Source organism: Nelumbo nucifera, chromosome 6, assembly GCF_055504915.1.
Source record: "Nelumbo nucifera cultivar China Antique chromosome 6, China Antique-T2T, whole genome shotgun sequence".
NCBI classification, from domain to species: domain Eukaryota; kingdom Viridiplantae; phylum Streptophyta; class Magnoliopsida; order Proteales; family Nelumbonaceae; genus Nelumbo; species Nelumbo nucifera.
The window spans coordinates 9,862,590-9,875,253 of NC_142654.1; the positions used below are offsets into that span (position 1 = coordinate 9,862,590).

Below are 12,664 nucleotides of genomic sequence, written 5' to 3' on the forward strand. Positions count from 1 at the left end.
TTCACTATTAATTTTCATTTCTCCAGGTCCAGGTATTGGTGGTGGTGTTGTTAATCTGCAGCTTCTTCTTCTGCTCTACTTGTTCTGGGTGGTGAGGTTGGATTGGAAAGAACAAAACAAGCAGGAAAGAGAAAGCAAACAAGAGAGAGAGAGCGAGCGAGAGCGAGAGAGAGAGAGAGAGTAAAGGCTGAGAGGTGGTCAGATGGAAGCGTCGCTTTATTACCGCTTTATCAGATTGGCAAAGAAGGGAATCTGATGGGTTATTGTGTTCTCGTTGACCGTCTTCCCTTCGTTGGAGGCCGTGTTGTGAACAACAACGACAACAACGCCACCACCCCTTGACACCCTTTTCTCTCTCACTCCTCTCATTCTCTCTCTTTCCTTCTTTCGTCTCGTTTTGAGAGATTACTATGTAGGAAAGAGAGAGGGAGAGAGAATCTGATGGATAGAGATAGTATATAGAGTGGGAGAGTGCGAAAAAAAGCGAGAAATGTTGGCGGTAGTCGGGGGCGAAGGTGGAGGAATTGCAGAAATGGAGAAAGATTTCGACTCTAAGCTTCGCATCCAGAACCCTAACGGTGGTGTCCAGCGATCTAAGAGCTTTGCTTTCAGAGCCCCTCAAGAGAATTTCACCATCCAAGACTTCGAATTGGGCAAGATCTATGGCGTTGGTTCCTATTCTAAGGTCATTCTTCTTCCCCTTTATTTTTCTGTTTTTTCTTCTCTTTTGCTGGATTCCTGGGCAATGATGGTCTGATTTAAATGAATGCGGTATTGGGTATTTTTCTTCTTAATGCCTTTTTTTGTAGAGAAAAAAAAAGTAATGATTTTCTCATGTTGGTCTTTAATGGAACCTGTTACTTCACTGTTATTGATGAAAGTAGAGTTTCTTGAATGTTTGACGAGCTCAGCTGAGGCGACAAAAAGGGGGGATCTATTTTGAAGGGGCTCTTTTTAGCTATACAATTGGAGTAAGTTTGAAAAAGATTGTGCCATGTTGTAAAAACAATCTAGTCGGGGGTCTATATGATCTAGCAAGTTAGGACGGTTGCTTTTGGATATTCAACTTCGAAGTTTGAACAGTCGAGAACTAACATTGAAAGAAGTCTATTGATTGATGAGTAGAAAGGTCAAGGTGGAGGGACCTCGATATTTCATTGGTTATGGTAGAGTTGGTTCTGACCACAACCACAATGGTTGTTGTGAAGCTTAAACAAGGCGAATCCTTCTGGTGTCATGCCAGGGAGAGCGTTTGAAGAGGACTGAAAGTGGATGGCCTAGTTTATACACGTCCTACGTGTCTCAGATGAACAGTTTCTCTTGTATACCCCACCCTTTCTTTTTTCCTTGTCTTTGCAGCCTTCAAGTTACATTTTTACCTTCCTAGTTTAGAGCTATGTTTGATGTGATGGCAAAGGCTGCAATGCGGTGATTCAGCTTAACTTCTTTTCTTCCCATAAATTATGAGAAGAAATTTGTCACCAGCATAGTTTCACTACAGGAGTGCAGGGTGTCTAACTCTCCCAATCTTTTTACAATTGGCTATTTTATCTCTTCAATGCCATTTTGTAACATTTAACCTTTGATTCTCACCAGATGCCGAAGTGCTGCAACCATTTCAGCAAGTGTTCTTTGATGATGTTTTATGAGGCTTCCTCTATAGTAATTTTATTATTGTCTTAATGTTCTATCCATCACTTTCAATTATTTTTGTTCTTTTTTTTTTGTTTTATCATTATTCTTTTCCACATGGATGGACTACTTGGTTCTTAGTTTTATAGAGCTATGAAAATTTCAGGTCGTCTTTTTGGGTAAAAAGTTTCTTAGTTTTGATCACCTGTAAATGCCTGAAAAATCTATAGAATCTGAAAATTTAGCATTTACATGCAAAGGAAATAGCTTAATGTCTATGAGTTAAAATTGAACCCTTATTCATCCTTGTTTTGATGGTTGCATAAAAATGTAAACAATTAAATACATTATGTCTGCTCTCTGCTCTGAATCCCTATTTTCTGGTATATCCTTTTTCTTTGCCTGATCAAATACACTACTGTATTAAATGCTAGTAGCAGTGATGGGAGTTTTTAGATAGATGAGTTGTGAGAATAGAGTGAACCTTTGGGTGCCACAAATTGGTGGTGAAATAATAGTTAGCTGACTAAGGAGCCATTTGGTAACAACTGAAGTGGCTGAACAGAATGACTTGTTGCTTTGTCTTTTGGTGAATAAGTTACTTAAGTAGGTTGTCAGCTCCTTTATGAATAAATGGCATGATGTGTCAATTACAATAACCCTAAGTGTTTTATTATATGACTATTTTAAGCCATTCAATTCAGCCATGTAAGTCGTTATCAACGGCCCCTGAGATGGTTTGGGAAGTAGAAGATAAAAAAACCAAGGAATGTTCCAAACTGGAATTATTCAGTATAATTGAAGGTTCTAAAAGGCCAGGGGGAAGGTTGGAAAAGACTTGGGAACATGTAGTGGAAAAATATTTTGGCAGTAACTTCTTTAATTAGAAAAAAAATACTGTAAATAGAGAAGAATTGAGAAAGGCCATTAACAAATGTGGGTCCCACCTATCTGGGGTCTTGGGAGGGGTGGATTGGATATGGACCTAATCTTTGGCACATTTTTTTTTGCACATAGTGGCTGCTCTCAGACTTGAACCTATTCTCTTGTACTTGTCAACCCAGGAATTTACAGTTAGCACCAATTAAAATTAAGTAGAGCAGAATTGAGAGGTGGAATTCATACTGCCAACTATGATGCCTGGATACCTGTACAGCGGTACTGCATCATGTCAGATACTTACAATTTTTGGTATGAAATTCATAGTTGACAGTGCATCCAGTCTTGTTCTTGCTGTATCTGAGTAGCATAGGCTGCCAAACTAGTAAAGGTGGGCTCAGGTAGGTGACAATGAAAATATGATCCTAGCTAGTGGAAGAATTATTGCTCCTTTCAGCCATATTTTAAACATTGACGTTGTTATTTAACATAAACTGTTTCATATACATTTTGATCCTGTACCCATTAGTTTCTTGACATTCCCAGGAATGGAGGAATTGTCATTTTATTTTATTCACTTCCATTCCTCCTTGCAGGTAAGTTGTAATTATTTACTTCTTGAAAAAAATCATTTGTTTCCAAAAGAATTACTTGTCCTGATTGTCCAAGTTACAGTATGAGTTAGTTCATTTTATTGCATGTTAATCAGTAAATTTTATGTTTCCTATGATAAAAATCCATTATTAGCTTGGTGACAAAGAGGCACTTCTTTACTTAATTGACTTTTGATTTACTTGACTAACCTTTGTTTCCCTTCCATGTTTAATCATAATGCTATATAATTATAATATTGTGATTGTTTTGTATTTTTCTTCTTTTTCTTATTTCATTTTGGAACATTTTTTTGTTGTTGAGAAAAAGGTAATTTTCATTTCAAGTCAAAAAAGGGGGAAGGGGAATGTACAACTAATTACTTGCAATTCCCTACTAAATTCATGTTTCTTGCATGTACTCTAACATGGATTACAACTTATTTGTCATTATGATCCATCCTTTGATACAACAGTCACAAATACGCATGCATGAATTGAAATGTCTGACTACAGCTGCTCTATGTATATTTTTTATAAGCACAGTTTCTTCACATATATCATACCCTGCTGTTCCTTTATGTTACTCTAAGCATCCAAAAATTTCTCATCAGGTTGTGAGGGCAAAAAAGAAGGATACAGGCAATGTGTATGCTTTGAAGATTATGGACAAAAAGTTCATCACAAAAGAAAATAAAACCTCATATGTGAAGTTGGAACGTATTGTACTTGATCAATTGGATCATCCTGGCATTATCCGGCTATTTTTCACATTCCAGGATACCTTTTCTCTATGTAGGTATTCTGGCTTTATCTATCCTATATTTCAGATTTCATCTACCCCATGCTCAGTTTGTCATCCTTTATTGTTTATTTTGTTATGTCTGCCTATTATGCGTTGTTGGGTTTGTTATCTGAACTGATTCTATTTATTATATTTTGAAGACATGGCACTTGAATCTTGTGAAGGTGGAGAACTCTTTGACCAAATAACCTGGGTAAGTGGAATCTAAGTTCTTTGGAGCCTACGGTTCTTTCAGTGCGACAATTCTTGCCAGATCTGTCATTTTTTGGTACCAATTAATATGTATGGGTCCAGAAAGGTCGTCTATCGGAGGATGAGGCTCGCTTCTATGCAGCAGAAGTTGTAGATGCTCTTGAGTATATACATGGTGTAGGATTGATCCATCGAGATATTAAGGTATTTCTTGATAAAAAGCAACATTCTGTTTCATTGGTATGTCAAACATGCTAACAATCTCTACTGGCAGCCAGAGAACTTGCTGGTTACTGCAGAAGGACATATCAAAATTGCTGATTTTGGTAGCGTAAAGACTATGCAGGATAGCAAAATCACAGTCCTTCCAAATGCATCTTCAGGTAAGGTTATTGTACTGCCCTAAGGAACAGAGATCTTTGGTGAAAGATCCAGTAATAGGCTATTTTTCCTTGATGAATTCCAGATGATAAATCTTGCACATTTGTGGGAACGGCTGCATATGTTCCACCAGAAGTCCTTAATTCTTCTCCGGTAACTTTTGGGTAAGGGTAACTTTCTAAAGCTGGACATGAATATCAGGCAATTGTTTCATTGTGACAATTTGGCCTTTTCATGACTTGTACTACTTATCAATTCTATATTCTTTTCAGAAAAACTTGTTGTTCTTTTAGTTATATATGATGACTCATCTGCTCTTTTGTATATATGTTGAAACAGAAATGACCTTTGGGCACTTGGATGCACCTTGTATCAGATGCTTTCAGGAACTTCTCCCTTCAAAGATGCAAGTGAATGGCTCATTTTTCAAAGAATCATAGCCAGAGATATCAGATTTCCAGACTACTTCTCTGCTGAAGCTAAAGACCTTATTGATAAGTTATTAGTAAGTTAAAAGCACCTACAGGTTAGATTTTGTTTAGTTTGAGTTGTTAAGACACACTTATGTTTGTCCAAAATACTACTTTTCTTCTCTATCTTTTGTTCTTTTTGGATCTTAACAATGTCATTCATATTGAGCTTTGCTTTGCTCGCCAGCCCGCCCTCTCTCTCTCTCTCTCTCACACACACACACACACAGCTCTAGATGCCGTATTTGCAATACTGTGAACTTTGTTATCATTTCTTCAATCTATTGTTTGCAATTCAGACTTAAAGAGTAGTGGCAGAAGTTCCTTTCCATCTTTAGTTTTATTGACAATTTTTTGTTTCCTAATTCCTTTGTAACCATGTTACCAATTTAAGGCTGCGTTTGGATTGTTGGAGTGGAATTGATTTGAATTTTGGGTCCACTTTAATTTCATGGAAATGAAATGACTACACCTACAGGAGTAATTTGAATGCCACTAAAAACAGAATTAAAGGCTTTTTTTGTTCTTTGTTATCTTTGAATTCCATGACACTGTAAGAAGTACCCAGTGAATGGAAAGAGAAATCCATGGAACTAAGAAATCCAATTTCACTTCCAGTTTCCAATGCCACCCTTATCCAAAAATAATCTTAATATTTACTCATTTTAATGCTTGAAGGATGAGCAACATTGCTTGGAATTTTTTGTTTTCTTATTTACCAATTAGTGTTTTTCCCCATCTTTTTCTTCATACTCATTTGTTAAAGTTTCTTATTAAAACCCATTAATGTGAGCCCTTCTAAGATATACTTTGAATATACAATGTTTTGAAATGACAGTTTTCATCATCATTTAAATAAAACATGCACTCCTTTCAACTTCAAAATTCCTTCACTTTTTCCTGTATGATATTCACTTGGATGGCTGAAGGAACACGTAACAGCAGGCAATATTGGATATTCCTTTTGACATTTGAATGCATAGTTTTTTTTTTTTTTAATTTCTTTCTGGCATTATATAATTTATTGCTCATTTTGGTGGAAGGAGCATAAACATTTAAATATTATCTTTCCAAATATCTTAAATCTGGTTATCAAAATTTGAGAGTTCTCCACTGTATTTCCACTAATTGATGCAAGAGATCATCAGATCTATCATTCTTTAACAGTTGATTGCTTATAAGAAATTGATTTCCATAAAAAAGATGCAAATTCTGTAATGCATGTCTTGTTGTTAGGATGCTTCCAAGCTTTCATTTCTATCATGTTTAAATTTCACTGTTTTTACCACCCTGCAAAGATTAGTTATCAAAGGTCGTCTGAATAATTGTTCCCCCTAATGATCCATGCAACTCTAATGCAGGATACAAATCCAAGAAAAAGACCAGGTGCTGGACCTGATGGCTATGCTGCACTCAAGATGCACCCATTCTTTAAGGGTATTGACTGGAAAAATTTAAGAGCGCAAATACCTCCAAAACTTGCATTGGAATCTAATGTATGATATTGCATCTTGATTCTTGATTCTTGATTCTTGAATTGTTTTCAGAAAAAAAGAATGCAATTAGGCTATTGAACATGGTTCAAAAGGAAAAATGAATCACACATTTGTACTTGGTTTCAGGTGGTTGAGGCTAATGATGGCCAAGAATCTCCATGGAACCCTTCACACGTTGGAGATGGTTCAGTCAGAAATAATGATGGCAGTAGTGGTGCCACATCATCTTCTGAAGCAACCGCTCATGTGACTAGACTTGCTTCAATTGACTCTTTTGATTCAAGATGGTACTTGCCTAGCTTGTCAACTTATACTCTTGTAGGAGTTAGAAGTTAGAACATGACAAAAACAGATCAAATCTTTCCTTACATAGATGTATACTTCATTTGGGGGGGGGGGGTGTATTGAGTTCTATCCAAAGCCAAATCTGTAAATCCACCCTGGTGGCTGTTAAGATACCTTGTTTCCACTCCATGCTTGGCCAACTTAATCTCCTATTGGGTGGATTTTTACATCTGGTAAGTTAGTGGTGGATCCACCGGTTCATTGGAATTTCATCATATGGATCTAGAAGTGCTCTCTCTTGTTTTTGTTTTTCTCCCCTGTATCTTGTTTCCCATCCTCAAAGCCAAATCTGAGGGAAAAATGGCGACCTCTGAAGGTCCAAGGAAAATGGCAATTCCAGGACGAGGAGAGAGAAACAGAAGAGGGAGGTGAGTCAGTGATCGGAGATTTGCACCGCCGCAGAGAGAGATCTGGGTAAGGGGAAGAGAGGAGAATTCAGGTCTTTGGTCCCCATTTGGGCATGGGGCCCCTATTTGTACTATTTTCCCTTTTGATTCTTAATGAACTTTCCAGAATAATTTTTAAGGATTTGGTTTACCATCCTGTATTGGACCGGGCTGGATCAATTTGGGTTCAAACTGGACCAACTGGGTTTTCGGTCTTTTATAAGTCAATGGTCTTACAGTTGTTGTTGTTATATTATTATTAAATTCTTAAACACTTGATCTGCATGTTGAATCCATTCATTTGCCATAATCTACAGGCAACAATTTCTGGATCCTGGCGAGTCTGTCATTATGATATCAATGGTTAAGAAAATACAGAAATTAACAAACAAGAAGGTTCAGCTTATCCTCACTGATAAACCCAAGTTGATATATGTGGACCCAGCAAAGTTGATGGTTAAAGGGAACATAATATGGTCTGATAACCCCAATGATCTTAGTATCCAAGTGTTGAGTCCCTCACACTTCAAGATTTGCACGGTATGCTCCATTCCTTTCATTTTTTCTTTCTGTGCATTTTTTTTGTCCATCTGAATTAGGTCTTTGGAATGTTTAGCCAAAGAAGGTAATGTCATTTGAAGATGCAAAACAAAGGGCATGGCAATGGAAGAAAGCAATTGAAGGCCTTCAGAACCGGTGATTTCTGGTGTGATTTTGAGAAGATTCTTTGGATGTTTTGATGAGATTGAGTAGGAACATGAAGGTTCTAAAAGAGTTGGATGTCACAATACGTATTTATTAGAAGAAAGAGAACTTGTTGCAATGCAGCATTGTCAAAGGGTACACTGTTGCCTTCCATCCCTCCCTCTTGGCCCCTGGAACCACACATGTGATGGTGGAATTTTGGGAAGCCTAACACACTCTGGAGGTTCTGTCCGTTGAAGGACTTGTTTCTTGTATTAAAAAAAAGACAGTAGCTACTACAAATGGAAATTTCATTACCCCAAGCAGTGTGTACAGTATTGAGTATATTATCTGTAGGTTTTTGTGCCAAATGACGAAAATACAACTGAGTACTTTCTTGGGAGGAAGCCCTCTTCATATGGTTTCCACCTTTCATTACATTAGATGATTCAGTCCCCTTGATCTATTGGGTGATATCTCATCTCACTAATCCAGATTGTCTAGGGCAAGAGTTAAATCAGAAGATAACCGTAGTTTCTTACTTTCTTATTCTATCATTTCTCCTTTTAGAAGAAAATAGATTTTTCATATTAGAAAAGCTTGACTTACTATTCATATAAGAAGCACAAACTAGGTTTCTATTGTTTTAGCTTGTCGAATATGCTGCATCTCCAGTCCATAACCATTCAGAGTTTAGACAACAATCAAGACGACATTGATTCTATTGAATGAATTAATGAACAGAGGAGTGTGAAACCAATTGTAATACGAGTACAACACCTCTGAAGCTGCAATGGACATTGTTCAAATCCTTGTTTCTTTTTTTTTTTTTTTTCTGAACTTTTTGCCAGGTGGCCATGCCTTGACAGTTGTTAAAATATTTATCAAGTGCTCATTTAACATGCTTACTTTGTTGTGCCTACTAAATCCCGTCTGCTATGTCTGTTAGGTATTAACTAGAAAAAGTTATTGCACACAAGATATTATTTATTCTGATGAAACATCTTCCCGGGCCAGTGCTAATTATTCATGTGATCTGAAGGAATGGAACAGGTCTACTTTTGAAATTGATTACATCGGTTTGGCTTTGTAGGTGTTTGGAAGGAGTGCGTAATTATGATCAATATAAAACTTCACTACAGTTCAGTTTTGCGTGCGTTTGGATGGAGTGGAGTTTTATGTCGATAATTGATGTAAAACCTCATTAAACATAAAGTTTTACATTGATAATCAATGTAAAAACTTTACACTCTTCCACCCATTGCATTTTTTTCAAAAAGCAAGTCACTTTCATGGTTCAATGTAAAATGTTATACACCGATGACATTTTACACTGATTCCAAACGCAACCTTAGGTTTTCTCATCTCAGAAGGCTGGTAGCGGTACTGGTACTGTACTTAGTATGGGCTCATTTGGTTCACGGGAATAAGGGTCTGAAATCGGTCCAACTGTTTGGTTGGGTGGAATCAGAACCCCATCTCCATTCTTGATGGAATGACATTCTTCCCCCATTTGAGAGAATGACCGTTCCTTCACCTTGGGAAATGAAGTCTCATTCCAGTTGATTCTAATTCCTGTTTGAACCAAATGGATTATAGGAATAAACCATTCTGATTACAAATCCAAAGAATTTTATTTCAATTCTGACTTAGGAATGGCAACGGGATGATGATCATATTTTCCATCCGACTTCGATCCCCATCAGAGATAAAAATTGTCCTCCATCCCTGATCCCCGACGGAGGTGGGTTCCCTGTGGGGACCCAAATCTCCGAATTTTTTAATTAACAGAATTTTTGAAAAATAAGTTTACTTAAAAAAAAGAAAATTTTAAAATATAAATCGAGATTGGTGCAGAATGAGGACTTCATTCCCTATTCCCGATCCTATCGAGTTGAAGAGATCAATCGAATACCGAGCGAAGATGGAGAAAATTGTCATCCCTATTCTGACTACAAACCAAATGGATCCTAAATTTATAATCCTTCTGGAGTATCAAATTTAGCCATAGTCACGTTACCATTGGATTGAAAATTGAAAAAAATGATCCGTCTGATTCTGGATTCTACAGATAGACTTTTGACTAGTAAAAACCACAAATTAATATTTAAAAGCCCCCTAATGGCTGAGTACCTATTTCGTTAGTAAATAAAATGATTTCAACTAATTTTAGGCTTTTGGTTGTAGTTCCGGTCATAGGCAAGCATTAATTGGATAATGACAGCTCCCATTTTATAATTATCTGGATACTCTTATATCCAACAGCCCCGTTAGCGACGCACTTTTCAATTTTAGGGCAGTAAATAGATCGATTGGGATCAGGTTCAGCTATATCTTCATTTGCATTTGATTATAAAATTTCTATATCTACATCTGCATCTGTATTCATTATCATGCTAGAATTTGAATCCAATTTGGATTTAATCTACAATTATCTTATTATTTTTAAAATGATTAAAAAGTTAAAAATATTAATTATTTTTAATTTGTATATTGTTAGATTTTGATTTTAATTGAATTGGATGGATTAAATCTATGTCGGATTATTAATCATATATAAGTTCTAACATCCAAATCTAGGATAATCAAATTTGAAATAAAATATTTTCCGAATCTATTTGATAGGTGTCCATCACTCAATGCAACCTATCCATCTAAATTTGACCGGGTTAGAATTCAACCCGCCACACAGAAAAGGAAAGAAAAGAAAAGAAAATTATAACTTGTGAGAGGTGGGTTTAGACTATTGACAAGTGAAGTCAAATGTGTGACGTACACTTAAAACTGAAAATTAATTTCCCATAGATTATGGGCCGTCCATCTTGACCAGATAGATCTATTTAAATCAGAAGCCAAATGAACTTATGAAAGTTGAAACCATGGCAATGAAGAAGATAGCAAGTAGTGTGGTGGTGGCTTTGCTGAGCTCTCTGGTTGTAGTCTGCACGTCGGCCACCCCCTTGAAGAGGAGGAGATCGCTGGGTATAATTGGGCAGCTGAACCACGAAGGGCCTTATCTGGGTCTGCTTACAGTCTACCCACCTGAAGAGGAGGCCTTCTTTGCTACCGGAGCTTTTGAGCCTCATCCAAGGCATCCTTTCATTGATCTATCAGGTTTGTTTTCTCTTGCTCGCCAAATTTCTACGCCTTTTCAGTCTCAGCTATGGTTTTAAAAACTGGACCGGATCAGAAGGTTGGACTGGTTAATCCGGGAACCGGTCATGTAATTGATTCCATTTTACTTTAAAATCGTTTTTTGGCCAAAAACTATTGATTTGATCAACAATCTACTAAATTGGGCAGTTGAATCATCGACCCAGACAATAGTTTTTAATCATTTTTTTATTATTTTTAAGTCAGAACAGGCCGTTTATTCGAATCGAATGATCAGACCATTTGACCCAGGAACCAGTCCCAAGATGGTTCTGTGTCCGGTCCGGTTTTTAAAACCTTGGTCTCAGTAAAATGAGTTATAAGCCTGAGTCAAAGGATTACTGGTTTTTCAGGCAGGCGATTTCGTATAGGCAAGATACACGGTAAGAGAGTTGTCTACGTGAGATGTGGGATCGGAATGGTACTTTTCCCTTTTCCCTTTATACAAATACAAAGCTAGCTAGTAAATTAAAGGTCCGTTTTGTTTTTATAGTTAGAATCGGAATTGAAATCTCTCAAAATCAGAATAGTTTATTCCTCTTACCTGTTTGATTCAGACTGAAATTGAATGAGAATCGAAATCGGTTGGAATGGATTCTTATTCCCAAGAGAAGGGGTGAGAATGGCCATTCCCTTAAATAGAGGAATGTCATTCCACCAGAAATGAAAATAGGATTCCAATTCCCTTCAACCAACTCCACCCAAATGGTTGGAATCGGATTCTTAGACCGTTCCGACGGACTAAATGGATCCTAAATGAAGTGTTTTGTTGTAGGGTTTCGTTCAGTTTTGAGGTACCCAATAGACCCATTAATGCTTGGAAAATGAATTAATTTTGGGTCTTTTTTTTTTTTGAAGTTGAAATTTTCAGCTGCAAAAATCAATTAAAAAGCTTTGGTTCCAGAAAATTTTACTTATCCGGATTTAGAGTTGATTCTTAGAATCACAAAATTAATTCTATGAAAGCATGGAAAATGCAACCAGAACCACAAATGAATGGGTAAATTTTCACTTATAAATATTCCCATAAGTAGGCCCATAACATGGTGGGTCCTGATCCTGTAGATTGAAGTCTCCCCTGTTTGGTTGAGCTTTTGCAAAATCACATAGATTCTGATATAATCAATTGCTGACCCATTTAAGGAATGGGTCTATAAGTTAACGTCCAAGCCCAATACCTCTTTAAGTGGAGGAGCCCAAACACATCTAAATTCATGTAGGTCTGTGGACTAATTAAAGCCCAGTATAGCCCTTCCAGTTCCAGCTTTTGGGGTATCGTCAACAGATATGGAGAGCGTGTCCGTAGTGATGGTGGGTCTCTTATTGTTCTGCAATTACATGGCTACGTCCTTGGTTAATTAATTATAGCTAGTAACTGATCTCTGGTGCGTTACAGACAAGCTTGTCAAATGGTTTCCCCGTGATTGTCATCAGAGGGCTATCGGACTTAGCGGGAGGACAAACTGGACGGAATACAGTTCAGCTATTTGGGCCTCTGGCAGCTCTCAATACTGCCAAAGTTGTCATTGGGTTCATCAAATCCCTGCCATGAATGCGTCTGTGTAGCATCTGTATGATAGAGAACTCCAGAACCCAGATCAGTACTCAGATAAGAGGACGTCTTAATGTAGCTGCTTATGATCATCCAGCT

At 37.2% G+C, this 12,664-nt stretch overlaps 2 protein-coding genes across 4 annotated transcripts; both read left to right on the plus strand.

Annotated features, from left to right (window-relative positions):
* The first annotated feature begins 406 nt into the window (after positions 1-406).
* On the plus strand, positions 407-8,341 carry LOC104587314 (3-phosphoinositide-dependent protein kinase 2-like). Its single transcript, XM_010244868.3, has 11 exons — positions 407-685; positions 3,716-3,896; positions 4,047-4,099; positions 4,201-4,302; positions 4,373-4,481; positions 4,565-4,643; positions 4,819-4,984; positions 6,311-6,445; positions 6,572-6,732; positions 7,494-7,716; positions 7,793-8,341. The coding sequence occupies exons 1-11, from the start codon at positions 491-493 to the stop codon at positions 7,874-7,876; spliced, it is 1,488 nt and encodes a 495-aa protein (XP_010243170.1). The 5' UTR covers positions 407-490; the 3' UTR covers positions 7,877-8,341.
* A 2,364-nt stretch (positions 8,342-10,705) lies between these two features.
* On the plus strand, positions 10,706-12,579 carry LOC104591301 (uncharacterized). Of its 3 annotated transcripts, none has more exons than XM_088889576.1 (3): positions 10,706-10,974; positions 11,367-11,396; positions 12,410-12,579. In XM_088889576.1, the coding sequence occupies exons 1-3, from the start codon at positions 10,725-10,727 to the stop codon at positions 12,577-12,579; spliced, it is 450 nt and encodes a 149-aa protein (XP_088745702.1). In that variant the 5' UTR covers positions 10,706-10,724. The 3 variants fall into 3 exon arrangements, 2 of the variants coding, with proteins under 2 accessions (XP_088745702.1, XP_010248411.2); XM_010250109.2 differs by having other exon boundaries at positions 11,367-11,434; positions 12,410-12,577; XR_016077300.1 differs by lacking the exon at positions 11,367-11,396 and having other exon boundaries at positions 12,410-12,546.
* The last annotated feature ends 85 nt before the right edge of the window (positions 12,580-12,664 follow it).

Coding starts and splice junctions, on each gene's coding strand:
- LOC104587314 (XM_010244868.3), top strand. CDS start 491: ATGTTGGCGGTAGTCGGGGGCGAAGGTGGAGGAATTGCAGAAATGGAG. Junction 6,733..7,493: donor GACTCTTTTGATTCAAGATG/GTACTTGCCTAG, acceptor CATAATCTACAG/GCAACAATTTCTGGATCCTG. Junction 7,717..7,792: donor CACACTTCAAGATTTGCACG/GTATGCTCCATT, acceptor TGGAATGTTTAG/CCAAAGAAGGTAATGTCATT.
- LOC104591301 (XM_010250109.2), top strand. CDS start 10,725: ATGAAAGTTGAAACCATGGCAATGAAGAAGATAGCAAGTAGTGTGGTG. Junction 10,975..11,366: donor TCCTTTCATTGATCTATCAG/GTTTGTTTTCTC, acceptor CTGGTTTTTCAG/GCAGGCGATTTCGTATAGGC. Junction 11,435..12,409: donor TGAGATGTGGGATCGGAATG/GTACTTTTCCCT, acceptor GGTGCGTTACAG/ACAAGCTTGTCAAATGGTTT.